The sequence below is a fragment of the Chiloscyllium punctatum genome, chromosome 5 (assembly GCF_047496795.1).
Source record: "Chiloscyllium punctatum isolate Juve2018m chromosome 5, sChiPun1.3, whole genome shotgun sequence".
Taxonomy (NCBI): domain Eukaryota; kingdom Metazoa; phylum Chordata; class Chondrichthyes; order Orectolobiformes; family Hemiscylliidae; genus Chiloscyllium; species Chiloscyllium punctatum.
Window position 1 is genome coordinate 140,385,900 of NC_092743.1, and position 17,832 is coordinate 140,403,731.

Sequence of the window (17,832 nt, forward strand, 5' to 3'; positions counted from 1 at the left end):
TTGAGTTCACTATGTGGATGACATCTCTGGCACCGTCAAACACAACAAATTAGAAAAAACCCACAAACACATAAACAACATCCTTACATGTATAAGGTTCATCAAAGAGAAATAGAACAACAACAGACTCCCCTTCCTAGACGTCATGATAGAATGTAAAGCCAAGGGAGAACGACAGATCACCGTTTACAGGAAAGCCACACACTGACCAGATACTCTACGAGAGGATCAATCAACCCAACACCCACAAATGGAGCTGCATCAGGACAGTATTTAAATGAGCCACAACACACTGCAGCACCCAGGAACTAAGAGGAGCCGATGAAAAACACCTATACAGCATATTCAGGAACAGTGGGTACCCGATAAACGCAGTCCGCCAATTCCTAGACAACAGACCTACACAAGAAGGCACAATGCACCCAGAAACTCGAGCCACCCTGCCATACATTGAAGACATCTGGAAGGTGCTGACCAAATTACTCCAGCCCCTCGGCATCATGGTAGCCCACAAACTTACCACCACTTCGAAACAATTCCTCATGAATTTAAAGGGCCCATTACCAACAACCAGTAGAACGCTCGTCATATACAAAATACTTTGCAAGGACTGCAGCAAACAATATATTGACAGGTGGGCAGGAATCTTTCCACTAGGATACATGAGCACCAAATAGCCACCAAAAAACATGATCCACAATCATTAGTATCCATACATATAGAACCGTTCGACTGGGACAATACATCCATCCTGGGACAAGCTAAACTTTGTGGGCGGCACGGTGGCACAGTGGTTAGCACTGTTGCCTCACAGCGCCAGAGACCCGGGTTCAATTCCCGCCTCAGGCGACTAACTGTGTGGAGTTTGCACGTTCTCCCCGTGTCTGCGTGGGTTTTCTCCGGGTGCTCCGGTTTCCTCCCACAGTCCAAAGATGTGCAGGTCAGGTGAAATGGCCATGCTAAATTGCCCGTAGTGTTAGATAAGGGGTAAATGTAGGGGTATGGGTGGGTTGCGCTTCGGCGGGGCGGTGTGGACTTGTTGGGCCGAAGGGCCTGTTTCCACACTGTAAGTAATCTAATCTAATCTAAGGCATGCATGGGAATTCCTAGAGGCCTGGCACTCAAACCAGATCTCCATTAACAAGCACTTTGATTTGGACCCCATTTACTAACCTCTCGGAGAAAGAAACAGAAGTGATATCACCCACCACAACAGACTAAGACACATAAATAGCAAGCGGGACAGAACACCAACACTTCACTGGAGGCTCACTGATGATGTGACCAAACATGGTGACAAAACGTCTGAAAACAAATCTGCCAGCTCAGCGAGCAAACTTACAACGAAATTGTAAGAGAAGATTTGAAAATTCTTTTCTGGAGGATACTGATTAAGGTATTATAGAAATAAAGGCAAATTCTTAAGACTTCTAAGATTCTTCGGGCATAATTGGGCAAATCTGTCTGCATTGTGTGGCTCAGCTGTTCGACATATTAAGCTTTTGACAGCATTGACTCCCTGTCCTTTATACCTAGTGCTATTTGAAGAATGTAGAAATGATTAGAATCTACCTCTGCAGTCAAATTCTGAAGTGCAAAGATCAAAAACTTTCGCATCTTGTGAGCTCCATCTCTGTAAAATACCCTAGGTACTTAGTATGTTTCACTTTTGTAAAATGTTAATTTTTTTTTGTTTAAAGCTATCAAATGGAAAGCCAGTTGGGATCCCTGATTCTAGCCACAGACATAACCCGCCAAAATGAGTTTCTGTCGCAGTTCCGAACTCACTTGGACAGGAGTGACTTGTGTTTAGATGAAGCAAGTCATCGACATTTCATGCTTCAGGTAACCTTTTTTCAAATTGTCAGCAGTTGCATATTTTAAGCTGTTGCATCACCTTGATCCCAACTCCACGAAGGACAGACTTAATGGAATATATCCTGCCTCCCCCTTGAATAGTTATATTGATGGACACTATCTTATCTCAACAAATATATATGTACTAAGTCTGCAGCTAACTTGATATATTTTAGTTGCTGCTAATTCTTGATGGGGAAATAGTATTTCATTACTATATGTCTGAAATTGTAATGTAACTTGAATGTTTTTTAGTAGAAATGAATACATTTATAAGAATATTTTAGAAAAATTGACGATGTTAGCTGTAACATAATGTTTATTACTGAATCAGCAATCGAGGTCTGGACAAATAACCAGGGATGTGCGTTCTACTTCTGCTGTGGGAACTGGTGAATTGAAGAATTGTCTAATAAATCTGGAATAAAAAGCTCATCAGTAATAGTGACCATGAAATTTACTGGCCTGCCATTGTAAATACGCATGTGCTTCACTATCTTCTTAAAGTTGATCTGCTGTCTAGTTGTTCTATCCTATACGTGATTCCAAATTCAGTCAAATGATATGATTGATTTCTTGACTTTGGAATGGTTTAGCGAATACTTCATTGTATCACACTGCTATAATTTTAAAAAAAAGAGTATTTGGCTTCAACCATAGCACTGCAAATGACAAAGCCATATCCAGCCCAGGTATCCCTGCAAAGTCATTCTAGCTAACATATGGTGACTTATCAAAGTTGGAAAAGCTGTTACGCAAAATAGTCAAGCAAGTCATGTTCATTGAATTATCCTTTTCAGTCAGGGTGCTAACATCCTCCACCACTACCCCAGCAGAAGTGTTATCTGTGTGGCGTTCAGTCACAGGAGAATAGCTGGATGAAATCACATGTCATCAGGTCAAAGAAGGCCAAGGTAACATTGTGTCAGAAACAAAAAAACTGCAGATGCTGGAATCCAAGGTAGACAAGCAGGAGGCTGGAAGAACACAGCAAGCCAGCCAGCATCAGGAGGTGGAGAAGTCAAGGTTTCGGGTGTAACCTTTCTTCAGGGTTGCACCCGAAACGTTGACTCCCCCACCTTCTGATGCTGGCTGGCTTGCTGTATTCTTCCACTATCCTGCATGCTCACCAAGATGACATTGCAACATACCATCCTCCCATAGCTGATGAATCAGTGCTCCTCCATGTTAACAAATAGTTTGCCAAAACAGTGTGTAGCAGGGACACAATTTATTTAGCATGGGAGATTTCACTTTACATGTAAACCAAGTGCTCCACAGCACCTTTGCAAGCCAAGGTAGCCAAATTCTGAAGTACTTACTGCCAGACTAGGCCTGTGTTAAAAGAATCACTATGACACAGAACCTTACGCAATGTCAGTAATCCACCTGTTGCAGATGCATCTGCCCATGACATTGTTGGTTGGAGTGGCCACCACGACAGTTTCTGTGAAACTGAGGTTACACCTTCCTGCTGAGGATTCTATCACAATTACTGTGCCAAATGGAATAGACTTAAAAACAGATTTAGCAGCTCAAAACTGGCCTTCTGAGGAAGTATAGAACATCAACAGTTGTTGGACTACATCTGACCACAATCTGACTGTTTCTCTGACTCTCTACCATTAAGCCAGATGACCAAACCTAAACTATGTGAATAATAGAACACTCGGTGCATGTTAAAAACAAGTTGTTAATTTGGTAAGTCCACAACTCAAGGCAAACTAACAGATGGAAGTGGCATGTATGGATACATCTGTCAACCAACAGAGTTTACCCTGTTACATCCACTCATGAAAAGTGATAGATAACTGAATTGCTAATGAGAGGAGACTTCCCATTTTTGATGGTGGAGTCTATCTTGTTTAAAACCAGACAAAAGCATTCGTAACCATCTTCATCTAGAAATGCTGCAAAAGGGTGATTAATTTTGGCCTTCCACTGAAGTCCTCAGTGCAACCAATGCTAATCTTGAGCCAGTTTGATTCATTTGAATTGGCCACAGACACTGGCCGCAATGATGGCCATAAGCTCTGACAGCTTCCCAGATGCTGAAAACTATTCTAAAACTAGCCTCCTCTTCATTAGTAACCTGACAAAGTAAAAAATTGCTTGGTATGTTATATCCACACAAAGCAGGAGAGATCCACTCCACGGTCCATTACTCTACTCTTCAATCATTGTAAAATAGCACAGTTGACAATATCTTTGACTATAAAGCACCACTTTACTCACCAGTGCTCAGTTTGGACTCTGCCAGGACAACTCAGCCCCAGACCTCATTGTGGTCATGATGCAAACAGACTCAGGACCCGAATTCCTGAGCTCAGGTGAGAGTGACTGCCCTTGACATCAGTGCAGCATTTGGCTAGTTATCAAGGAGCCAGAGTAACATTTTAAATCGGGGAAACTCTCCACTGGCTGAAGGCATGTCTAGTATAAAAGAAGATGGTTAAGATTGTTGGAGGTCAGTTATCTCAGCCACAGAACATTGCTAAGGGACTAATAATGTACTCTTAATCATTATTAATGATGAATAACAAGATCCTTGATCTGACCATCTGTTCTATCAATGACCTTCCCATCTTCATAAAGTCAGAAGAGGAGATGTTCATTGATTGTGATGAGTTTTGAATGGAACCAAATGCTGTACATACTTAAACATTCCATATCCATGTGCAGCAAGATCAAGATAAAATTCAGGCTTATTCTGATAATTAACCATGAGACCATAATACAGAGAGCAGAGGTAGGCCATTCAGTCTAGTCAGCCACTCTATCATTCAGTGTGATTATGAAATCCACTCTTCCTCAAATCCCTTCATTCCCTAACTGATTAAAAATCTCTCCGTCTTGAGTAAACTTTAAATGACCCAGCTTCAACAACACTCGACAGTTACGCATTCCACAGATTGACTGTCCTTAAGGAAAAAAAATTCCTTAAACGCTGTCTTAAATGGGCAACCACTTATTCTGAGATTATGCTTCAGGTGGTCCTAGACTTCTCCCAACAAAGCAAAACAACCTCTCCACATTCTACCCCGTCAAACCCCTAATAATCTTATGTTTCAGTAAAGTCACCCCTCCGTTTTCTGAACTTCAGAGAATACAAGTCAAATCTACTCAATGGCACATAAGAAAATCTACCCATACCCAGAATCTTTAGTCTCAGAAACTACTCTGAACTGCCTCAAAGGCAATGTGTCTTTCCTTAGATAAGGGGACCAAAGTGTTGTATTTTCTGTGTTTTCTGGATAGCATCTTGATTGTTTTAACAAGACTTTTCAGTTTTTATACTCCATTCCCTTGAAGTAAAGGCCAACATTCCATCTGTCAGTTCTGAAAAATTGTCACTGGACTCGACCTTAATTCTGTTTTCTCTCCACACATACTGCCTGACGTGCTGAGTTTCTTCAGTAATTTCTTTTATTGTTTCAGATTTCAAGCAACCTCAGTTATTTGTTTATTTCATTTGCCTTCCCTATTACCTGTTGAACACAGGTGCTAACTTCTGATTCATGTATGAGGACCCCCAGATCCCTTTAATGTTGCCTCTTTCCGTATTTAAATAATATTCAATTCCTTTTCCTATCAATGTGTCACCTCACATTTTTCCACATTATATTCTATCTGCCAAGTTTTCACACTCAACTGTCTGTATCCCTCTGTAGATTTCTTGTGATCTTCATCACTTGCTTTCCTTCCTATTTTTGTGTCAGCTGCAAACTTGGTGGGTATATTCACTTCCCTCATCTGAGTCAGTAATATAAATTGTAAATAATCAGAGCCTCTGCTCTGATCCCTGTGACCTTTTACTAATTATAGGTTTCCTCTTCATGAAGCCATATTGACTGGGGGTCACTGGCATTACCAATGATTCCATGGTCATCATTAGACTCTCATTTCCAGATTATTATAGAATTCAAATTGGCAAGATTGGAACCCAGATCCTCAAACAGTTTCTAGGTCTATGGGTTAATCGTCTAGTGCTAATACCACCAGGCCAATGCCTATCACCTACCTTGATTTTCATCATGCAAATGGGAGGCAATGATCATCATCAAAGAAAAAAATCTATCTACCACTTTTGGCTATCAGCCAAAGGCTGTATTCCCACTATTGTCATTCTGTGTGTTACTTTTGAGCAGATGCTTAATGAATCAGCCAAATTAAAATGGTAGCTGCAAGAGTGATTCAAATGCTGAATATTCTGTGACAAGTAACTCACCACCTGACTTTCCAAAGCCTGACAACAGCTACAAGTTGCCAATCATTGTCAATTAAATAATCCCCACCTGCATAGATGAATGAAGTTCTGCAATACTGGAGAAGTTCAAAGTTAAAACCAGGTAGCCACTAGATAGGCACCCTTTTAACCAACTTAATACTCACTCCCTCCACCATCATTGCACCAGCCATGCAGTGTGGGCAGTCTACAAAATACACTGTAGACACTTGAAGTCTCCTTCATTTCCTCCACCTATGAGATACATGGGAATACCACTATCTGCAAGCATTCCTGCAGATCACATGTCTCACACCACATGACTTGGAACTATATTGCTTGTTGCTTCATCAACACTTTGTCTCAATCCTGGAACTCTTGACTATGTACATACACTTCATAGACTTCAGCAGTTCAACCACATGGTTATACCAGCATCTTCTCAAGGGCAATTTAGGCAATAAATGCTGACCATACCAGTGATATCCTTGCCCAATAAATGAACTGAAAAAGAAGGAAAAGTGCATATTTAACATTTTTTTTGTTTTAAACAGTTTTGCAGCTTCCCACAAATGCCAGACCTCCTGAGTTTCTCCAGCATTTTCTGTTTTTACATAAGATATTCAGCATCTACAGTATTTGTTTTTATTTGTTATTGATCCTACTCCCCCATGCTTAAATAATTCTAGGAAGTTCAATTTTACAATTGCACGTTCTTTAATAACATCCAATGATACTTGTACATGTTTACTTCATTCTTTAAATGTTCCCATCTTCGTTTCTGACCGTATCTCATCCTTGTCTCCACCTTATCCGTCTGAATGGTAACCGAATAAGACAATCAAACATTCTTGAGCATGTGTCAACCCCATTACTATTTCTTGAATTAAGTATTTTGGTATTTTCTCACTTGTTAGGAAATGAAGATATTTTTGGTGAAAATTGCACTGGTAAGGTTCATTGTTGACTAGTGTTTGAAAAAGTCATGTTGTTTCAACGAATGGTCATTTCTTGCCTAAGATAACAAATAGCAATTGTTAACTATAAAATGATAGGAATTGTGTACCAAAAAGCTTGCTTATAACAGTGAGCTAATGCAAGATAATACAGTAAAAACAACCACCATCACAAGCTAATAATTTTAGTTCTCGTTACAGATAGCATTGAAATGTGCAGATATTAGTAACCCATGCCGGCCTTGGGAACTGAGTAAGCAATGGAGTGAAAAGGTAACCCAGGAGTTCTTCCATCAAGGTACATGGAATAAACTCACATTTTAAAGCACTTTTTAACAGATAATACTGAAAGTAAAATCAATTATCCTTTTCAGAATTCTACAACATTCTTACCTACAGACCTATGGTAGTTCAACATTAGTTGTGTTTTGACTGTATGAATATTGAAAATGTAATTCGTGGCTTCATCTCATCTCATGGTTGGTGAATGAGCTCAAAACTGGAGGAGTGTTACAGTGGAATAGAATGGGGGAAAATCAGAATCTGGAGCCACCTACCTTGTTAATTTGGTGAACCGAGTAAATCATTACGTGCAGTCAATAAATGTAAAACAATGTATTTGAAATTATTTCATTGATTTCATTAGATTTATGGCAAATTATTAACTAAACCAAATGAGTAGGTGATTGGAAAAGCTAATTGATTGCTGAGTTTCAAATAGATCTATCTTACTTCTGGAGTTCTTGTGATGCAGCGCTAATGCCCATGCCTCTGGGCTAGGAAGTCCACGTTGAAATACCACTTGCTTAAGAAGTGTGTCATAATAATCTGTTGAACATCTTGATTAAAAATACCTATAAATTCTATCTCCCAGACCCAGTTGGAATATTGGTTAATTCGAATCCCACATGGAAGTGAGCTGGAACAATATCTTAAGATGAGGAGGGCTGAGCAAAAAGGATTTTACTTGGGGTGTTATGTTCTTTTCCCTGAGATTCTTACACACTTGATGCAACTGCAACATGCCAACTTCTGTGAACAACCAAAATTTAATTGAGCACAGTACAGTACAAACTTTCTGGACGAACTTTAAACACACACCTTGCAGGGCTTACAGGGTCGTTTCAAAGCTCTTCCTGAACAAAGAAAACAGACCTTTCTTTATACAAAATCTCATCATAGTCAGTAATGCCCACAAGGCAACCCCCAGTAACTCTCCCACAGTCACATGCCACTCAAGACACAACATAGTGACCACATCATCTCCAGAAACAGTATCATGTAAATCATCCCTTAATGGTCAAATCTGTTGCAAATCATTTTTTAACATTAAAAATCACACAACACTAGGTTATAATCCAACAGGTTTATTTGGGAGCACTGCTCCTTCATCAGGTCGTTGTGGAGTATATTTTAACTACAGGGAGTAGTCAAATTGCAACTGTAATGTTCTTATTGATTTCTGAAAAGGAGATGATGACAATGTAAATGGCTCTGAATGGCAAGGAAATGGCCATGTAAATGGCTCTGAATAATAGGAGATGATAATGTAAATTTCTTACCATCTATCTGTAAGTCAGAGGCATCCCACCCTAGCCTCGGGACATCCAATGTCCTGCAGGTCAGTAGGGCAAATTAACTCTTTAGTATCTCGGGGATTCTGCCGAGCATTACTGCACCTAGCCTGCATGATCAGACTATCTCCAAGGAGCAGTTTTGAGTTAATGCCAGTCTTCCCTGAAAGCCTCACTAGGAGCAATCCTGTAGGATTATATCACCCTTAAGCATGTTACCTCATCATTTTGACAAAACATCTGAAAACGAACCTTTCAGCTCAGAAAGCCAACTTACATCCATGAGTCTGGCTTTCCTGTGGAGGCAACTGAACCCTTGGGGAAGGGGAAGCTGCTAACTTACCTTGTGCTTTAAATTGCTGATCTTTGTGTGAACAGACTTAGCAACACTTGCACCAATGTACAGTGTCTGCTAAACTTGTGTGTGTGATTTTTTTTTGAAGAAAAGATTATAAACAGAAAAAAGTCAGTTTGTTTATTTTTTAATGAACTTCAACATTATAAGATAAAGCAATTCAGAAAAAAATGCATATTGCACGCAAAATTTATTGGCTTTTGTATAATTTGTTAAGTGCTTCATTCTTGTGTAAAACCAATATGAGTAGCAAAAATGTAGAATGTTCACTTTGGTAGAGTAATGCATTAAAAAAAGGGTAATGTTTGGAATTTTTAATATCATCAGTGGATATGCATTTAAGTTCTTTTTCTTTTTAGGGGATATTGAAAGGGAGCATAAACTAGATATAAGTCAGTTGTGTGACCGCCGTACAGAAACTGTAGCCAATATTCAAATAGGTGAGTGATATGTGTCAATAAAATAATAGTGTGACGATGCTGCTCCTTTTACAAGGTTATTCTATGCTTCTTTATTTTCGAGATGTCGTAAAGGCAGAGATGCTGAAGTACCTGAACTGGCTACTTTAATAATAGCTAACAGATGCTGCCTAAATCAGCAATCAGAAAAGGCTTTCAGGATTTTTTAAAAAACACTTGTACAATGAAAGGGAAGTGGCCAGTTCTCCTAGTTCAGGTTTTTCTAGTTTTGGGTTAATTTTTGCTGGGGACCCGAAGAAACAGTTCCATGCTGATCCCCTGTGTGTGTGTGTGTGTGTGTCTGTCTGTCTGTCTGTCTCTCTCTCTCTCTCTCTCTCTCTCTCTCTCTCTATCTCTCTCTATCTCTGTGTCTGTCTCACATCTCTCTCCTGTAAGAACCTGTTTGAATTTACCTTTTTGCCAAGGGATGTGTTATAGGATGCTGCAGGAAATCAGAACAGCTGTTCAGTTGCGTTTTTGTGTTGATTGGGTTTTCAAATAGTTATGCTATTCTAAATTCAGTTTTCTTTTGTTTGTGTGTAAATAAATTCTATTTTGTTTAAAACTGATTGGTTTGACCAGCTGCATTGCTCCAGGAATATTCACCTTCTATCTGCCTAAAGCAACAAGAAAAGTTAGCTTTTGGGCTTCCTTAAAATATTTTGAGTGGGTCTGACCTGGTCCATAACAAAAGTAGTTGACTTTTGTCAGATCTAACTTCTGCACTTACTTGGACATGGTCATGTTACTAATGTAGTGGCCAAGACGTCAACCAGCAGTTAGGGTATCCTGACTGCCTGAAAATCAATTAAAATATTGGGACAGTCTTGTCTTATCACTAAAATAAATGTTATGCTCAGCAGTTTCAAAGTAACCAAATGGTGTTTTGAATTTTGAACTTATACTTAAAGGGAGAAGGACTATTCAGAGCGAATAGAATAACCGAAATGGGAATGAATTGCTCATAATTTTCTATTTTTGATTAATCATTTTCAGCGGTTACATTGGGTGGGATTTTCACTTCTGTTGATTGTAGGGAAGGGCAGGCTGGTACCAGGGAAATTTATTCACTCATGGGATATAAGCATCTCTGATTGGTCAGCATTTGTTGCCTGCCCCAAGTTGCCCTTGAGAAAGTGGACATGATTCACTGCCTTAACCCGCTTTTTGGTGTAGGTAGACCCACAATACCATTAATGAGGGAGTCCCAAGATTTGACCCAGTGAGATTGTAGAAATGGTGATTATATTTCCAATGCAAGATAGTGTGTGTCTTGAAGAGGAACTTGCAGCTGGTGGTGTTTCTATGTATCGTTTTTCTTCCTGCCAACTCGCAAATAATTTCTGGGCAAGTAGGCTGTGGTCAGCCTTCTTGACCTCTCCACCAATTAAGACACTCAAAGATACAATTAACAACCACTTAAGGGCCTTACCTGCCATCCGCCAAATCCCATCCATTCCCAGCAAGTGAGACAGCCTAGACCTTCTCTGTGATATAGAAAAAGGAGTAAGTCGCTCAGTCCCTCAAACCTGTTACACCATTCATTGGGAATCATGGCTGACCTCTGGCCTAACTCCATTTACCTGCCCATATCCCTTAATACCTTAATAAAAGTTTATCTCAGATTTAAAATTAACAACTGATCCAGCATCCACTGCCATTTGTGAAAAAGAGTTCCAAACATCCAGCACTGTCTATCGAAATGCTTCTAAACATCTCTCCTGAACAGTCTGGCCCTAATTCTCAAACTATGACCCCTGATTCTAGAATTGCCAGCCAATGGAAATAGCTAGCTAACTTATCTTTTCATATTTAATATCTTGACGACTTCAATTAGATCACCCATTAACCATCTAAATTCTAGAGAAAACAAGCCTAATTTGTATATTCTTTCTAAAACTTAACCCCTAAAGTCCAGGTATCACTAGCAATTTATCTTCATTCCAAAATGGGTGAGCTCACATACTCCATCTGCCTGCCACAGCTTTGCCCATTCACCTGTTTATCAATATCCCTCTGTAATTTTCTGCTATCATCGATTCTGTTTCCAATGCTGCCTAATTTTGTCATCAGTAAATTGGAAAGGTGATGTTCTATATCATAGCCCAAGTCATAGAACATTACGACCCTCATTATGGCCCCGACCTGTGAAACCAATCTGAAGCCCATCTAACCTACACTATTCCATTTTCATCCATATGTTTATCCAATGACCATTTAAATGCCTGTAAAGTTGGCAAGTCTACTACTGTTGCAGGTAGGCCGTTCCACGCCTCTACTGCTCTCTGAGTAAAGAAACTACCTCTGACATCTGTCCTATATCTATCACCCCTCAATTTAAAGCTATGTCCCCTCATGTTAGCCATTGCCTTCCGAGGCTCTCACTGTCCAAAATGTCTAACCCTCTGGGTTGTTGTGTGGGACTTGGACCTGACAAGAGAGTCACGGAGGGAATGGTCTTTATGGAAACCAGATAGGGGAGAGGAGGGAAATATATCTCTGGTGGTGGGCTCTGCTTGTCGGTGTCGGAAATGGCAGAGGATGTCGTGATGTCTTTGGAGGTTGGTGGTGTGGATCTCTGCCTCTGCTGCTTCTGCTCCCAGATGGACCAATTCCACCACAGGAACACACCAGATGGCCTCCTTCAAAGACCTCAATTTCCCCTCCCACATAGTCAATAATGCCTTTCAGTGCATCTCATCCACTTCCTGCACCTCCACCCAACGCCACCCCTCCAACCGCAAAAAGAACAGAAACCCCGGGTCCTCACCTTCCACTCCAGCCTCTGACATTCCAGTGAAAGTCATTAACAAATAATATGAATAACTGAGGCCCAAACACCGGTCAACCAATTCCCAACCATGTCAATATTTGCCGACAGTTCCGTTTGCTAGTTAATAGTCTCTTACGTGCGACTTTCTGAAATGCCTTCCTGAAGCCCATATAAACAACAACCATAGACATTCCCCTGTCCACTACCTTGGTCATCACTTCAGAAATTTCAGTGAGGTTTGACAGGCATCCATGCTGGCTGTCTCTGATTAACTGGAAACTTTTATGGTGTTCACTTACCCCATGCTTGATAATTGGTCCGTAAGTCTCTCACTTCCTTTATAACCCTTCTTAAGAAGTGGAGTGATGTAATTTTCCAATCTAGAGGGATGACTCCTGTATCTAGGGAACTCTGAAAGATTATAACACTTATGTTGCCATATCCCAGAGGACCATAGGACTGATTGCTCATTAGAGAGAGATGTGAGTGGTGAGGTTGAAAAGGAGGAATCTTCGTAGATGCCTCAGCTGGTGCAGGAGGTTGAACCCACATTGTTGACATAATTCTGCATTGTAAACCAGTCATCCGTCCAACTGAACTAGCCAACTCCCTGAAAGATTTGAGATAAAGCATCTAAAATATGCTCCCCTCCTTCCTTTAACCCCCTCAGATGGGAACGTCATGTCCTGGACATATGTCATTCTTTAGTTCTGTTTATTTCAAAGTTTTACTTCAATTAATTTTATTCAGTCCCTGTCTCCAATTCACTATTAGTTTCCTTTAACTTTCAACAAGCTATCCACCTTTTCTACTGTAAATACTGAGGCAAAGTAATTATTCAGCCTGTTTGTCATTTACCCAGTTAATGCTAACATCCCCACTTCCAGGCTTCAGTGTGCCTACATTGCTGCTGACCAGCTGCTTTCCCTTTATGTAAGGTAAAACCTCTTCTTATTGATTTTCCTATATCTCTTTCAATGGCCTTTTTAAACTGCTGTGGCCCTTTGCTGGTTGCTGCTACCTGCAGTAACTGTCAGCTTCTTATTGGCTGGCAGTGTCAGATGGAGATTGGACATTCTGTCATGGTACCTGATTGGCCAAAAAGCTTGCCCGCTCACCAATTTCACACTTGACTTGCCTCACTTTCTTGCTGGCGAGGACTGGTGAGGCTCTCGTTTCTAAAGACTCCCATCCTCACATTTAGCCAAGATAATGGGAAATCCTGGCCATAGAAAACGGTCTGAAAATCCATTCAAACTCGACCACTTTCTGTTCACCATTCAATATTGGTCACCTGGTTGAGCATTAGGTCTCTTCCAGACTTGCTGGAACCAGTTGCCAGATATTGACCTCATTAATAGCCAACTTCTGCTCTCTGTTTAAACACAATGCTCTTCCCTCATGACAAAGCATCTAGAATATTTTGATTGAGATCCAACCTGCAGTTAACCTCCAGGTCTAACCTCGTTAACAAAAAGCAGCTTGCTTATTCTGGCTTCTGTTTTTAACATAAGCTGTTTCCCACTTTTCAAAGGTGATGTTCATCTCCGTGTTCCGTTAACGGCTCCAAACGAAAATTGATAAAAGATTAAACTAAAACTAATGAATAATCAGTGAGGGTTCTAACAATAGTATCAATATTACTGTAACAACCTGATTTTTATTTTACATTGATAATGTATGTGTCAGAAGTGTAGTTGAAAATGTTTTCTAAAATCATTAGATTAGATTGGATTTGGCCCAACAAGTCCATACCGACACTCTGAAGTGTAACTCACCAATAGGACTGTTTCAAACTTTGTTGAAGTAAATGTCAAATTCCTTGCTTATGGCATTGATTTTCATTACTTCAGAGAAAATAATGCTGGATGCTGATTCCCATTATATAAAACCTCCACAAGAATGGCTCAGTGGTTAGCACTGTTACCCTCAGCACCAGGGATCTGGGTTCGATTGCACACTCGACTGTCTGTGTGGAGTTAGCAAATCTCCGTGGGTTTCCTCTGGGTGCTCCCGTTTCTTCCCACAGTCCAAAGATGCGCAGGTTAGGTGGATTGGCCATGGGAAATTGCCCGTAGTGTCCATGGGGATGCAGATTAAATGGCTTAACCATGCAGGATTACAGGAAAAGAGTAGGGGACTTGGTGTGGGTGGGAGGATTGGTGTGGACTCAATGGGCTGAATGGCCTGCCTCCACACTGTAGGAATTCTGTGAACATGTCTGTTTAAAATATATTACTGTGGTTAATTATAATTGTATTTTGTACACTAGGTTTCATCACTTACGTAGCGAAACCTCTTTTTGTGGAATGGTCTCGATTCTCCAACACAACACTGTCACAGACCATGCTTGGACACCTTAGCTTGAATAATGCTAGCTGGAAAGGATTACTGCAGGAACAGTCCCAAGGTGGAGATGATACTGATTTTATTTGAGCAGAAATGGACTGAATTATTACCTCAGGAAAGCCACGAATTATTTTATCCCACACCTAACTGGTTCCGTGAAGCGGACAATTATTTTTCTGCCTCTTCAGTGGAATGCAAATGTGATGATGCTTTTGGTTGGGGGGGGAAGAATTGAGATACATTTGCAGGCTCTGACTGTCACAGTTGCATGTGTATCCGTGCCAATGCTAATGTAATTCCATGCTTTTTTCAAAGCATCATATTGCTTCTTTGCCCCTTGCTAGGCCTGAACATAAAGCAATACACAAATACCTCAGTTGGCTTTTGTGAGACATTGAGCACGTAAACTGCAGTGGTGGCCAAACTGAAGGGAGTGATGAAAGGAGGGTGACAGCGTCCCGGAAAGTGCCATTTATCAACGGTTATTTTGAATATTTGTAAAACAGACTGATATTTAGAATTTCTGCACTTGGGGTTTTCTGTGGTTTCTTTTTATTTAGATGGCTAAAATATGAACTTAGTGAAAATCTTCTGATGTTGGTACAAAGAAGAGCTTTTGTTCTCTTCCCACCATTTTTGAGTGACTGAATGCATGCAAAGAAGCCAGTCCTTTTCTGCCTCAGAGATTTGTTTACAATGCTGTATTTTTGATACTTTTTGGTTCTGGTTCTTGCCTTGAAGCATAGTGGAAAAGGAGCCACAAAATTCAGAAATGCTATTTGGTAAGAAGATAGAACAAAATAAATGCTGCAGCTCGATTTTAATCTTTGTGATGCCATTTACGTTCCCATGGAAGCCTCTCTTCTGCCATGGTGTTCCTTTAGTGCACTGTGAATCCAGCCTTCATCTCTGACCACAACCAGCTTTACTTCAGCAAATCTGAAAAAAGAGTGCTGCTGGCCTTTGCCTTTTTTTTGGGGGAGATTTGAAGAAATAGAAAAACAGATTAGTGGGTGAAGCCAACGTGTGGTTTTCATGCATGAACTGCACTTAGTGATAGTGGCAGTAAACTGTTACAAGGATCAGCTCAGGATTTTTGCCTGTGTTTCTGGAGCGTGTGATCGTGGTACCTAAGAATAAATATATGCGAACAAATACCACTTTCACCATTTAGATTTCTTCAGAATGTGACATCTGTGTAGCCAGATTGAAGAAAAAATCTTAACATTGCTATAGATGCCTTAAAACTATGCACAAAGCTAAGTGACCAAATCTGTTTTTATTTTGGAAAGTGCATTGTTCCTCAATCTTTTTGCGAGTGAATTGTTACTCCCCTGTGGGCCTCGTTTGATGTGAAAGATGAACCCTTTGTAGGATAAAATTACGGATGTTATTTTAAACTTCAAACATTCCATTTTGTATTTTACAATGTTTTAAGTAGTTGTTGATTATGTACAGTAAAGCAAAACTGTATCTTAGGTTTGGCATTTTCCAGTGAAACAAACTTGGTGCTTTTCTCTTTTTTTTTAGTTAACTTGTATTTCAGGACTGTTTAAAAGAATTTTGTTTACAATTTGTTGCAACAGCCATCTTTGAGACGTGAAGGCTTCAATATTAAGCTTAGGGACATTACCAAGTTGTTGGTAGAGATGCCATATTCATATTTTGATATGTGCCTGTTGCTGTTCAAATTTTGAATAAAAGAATTGACATACCTTTTGAACTTCTTGTCTGTTTGATCTGTGAAATTTTAACACTTGAATTGATACTATACGGTTTGCATTTCACAGGATTTCAATTTAATCACTTGCCCAGTAAAACGTGACAGAAGTCTTCATAATATACATTTTTTATAACAGTGCCAGTTTTGCTATCATCAACCAAATGCAAAAACCTGTAAGCTTAAAAAAAATTTGTGTGAATAATATTCCAATGAGACCCAACCTGTTCAACCTTGTCTGATAAAGGCATTCCTGCCATACCAGGGATCATCCTAGTGAGCCTTCTCTGAACTGCCTCTAAAGCAATATCTTTCCTTAAGTAATGGGACCAAAACTGCTCTCTGTAGTCCAGATGTGGTCTCAGCAGCACCTTGTACAGCTCCAGTGAGACTTCCCTACTATTTTATACTCCAACTTTCATGACATAAGAGCCAACATTTCATTACGCTCCTGATTACCTGCTGCAACTGGATTGCTTCACGAGAGCATCACAGTCACTAAGAACCGAATGACAACCTCTAGTTGCTTGCGTGCATTTTAACGTAGCTGTCTGAAATGTTCCAATTTATTTTTTGATACATGAGGCTTATAAAAACAAGATAGATAAGCTAAAAACAAGATAGATAAGCTAAAAACTCTCTCCTGTTAATCACTTCCTCGCAGCTTTCTGGTTTTCCAACTGATCCTGCATTTCCCTACCCTTTTGTTTTCCTATTTACTTATTTCCCCCATCTTTTTGGTCATTATTGGTTTAAACCTAATTTTCTGCCATACTCTAGTTTCTCTGATACTTGGCTCCCAATGAAGAAGCAAGGATTTGAAATTTAAACTCTACCTACCAGTTGTGCATTCACCTACTGAGTGTCTTCAATGCTTTGTATTTTGATTTCATTCCCTTTTATTATTGTTGGCCTCCACAATACAGAATATTCTTTGGGAACCCTGTCTTTTAGCAATGGAATAATTAAATGCGATTTGTCATTTAGCTATTCCATTGATGTCTGAATTGTTAGTTACTCATGAGTTAGTAAAACTCGTGACTTCTTCCTATGTAATGAATACAATTGAACTTATACCTTTCCATTGTTAAAATCTATTCCAAACAATTGGCTTCCTGTTGGCCCCAAACATTCCTTTGTGATCAACCTCTGTGAGAAGATTTGTAGCTCAGGTACTTGTGAGCTGGGAATTTGTGTTGCAGATGTTCGTCCCCTGTCTAGGTGACATCCTCAGTGCTTGGGAGCCTCCTGTGAAGTGTTTCTGTGATCTTTCCTCCAGCATTTGTAGTGGTTTGAATCTGCCACTTCCGGTTGTCAGTTCCAGCTGTCCGCTGCAGTGGTCGATATATTGGGTCCAGGTCGATGTGCTTATTGATTGAATCTGTGGATGAGTGCCATGCCTCTAGGAATTCCCTGGCTCTTCTCTGTTTGGCTTGTCCTACAATAGTAGTGTTGTCCCAGTCGCATTCATGTTGCTTGTCATCTCCGTGTGTGGCTAGCCACGAAACGACTCCCAAGCACTGAGGATGTCACCTAGACAGGGGACGAAACATCTGCAACACAAA

At 40.1% G+C, this 17,832-nt stretch overlaps 1 protein-coding gene across 4 annotated transcripts in view; it reads left to right on the forward strand.

Moving 5' to 3' along the window:
* pde7a (phosphodiesterase 7A) overlaps nt 1–16,270 on the forward strand; it is a 150,465-nt gene extending 134,195 nt beyond the window's left edge. For all 4 annotated transcript variants that reach the window (XM_072571523.1, XM_072571524.1, XM_072571527.1 and 1 more), the window contains 4 exons: nt 1,701–1,845; nt 7,240–7,336; nt 9,327–9,407; nt 14,471–16,270. In XM_072571523.1, the coding sequence (XP_072427624.1) occupies nt 1,701–1,845; nt 7,240–7,336; nt 9,327–9,407; nt 14,471–14,634 (487 nt within the window). In that variant the 3' untranslated portion in view covers nt 14,635–16,270. The remainder of the gene's footprint in view (nt 1–1,700; nt 1,846–7,239; nt 7,337–9,326; nt 9,408–14,470) is intronic.
* The last annotated feature ends 1,562 nt before the right edge of the window (nt 16,271–17,832 follow it).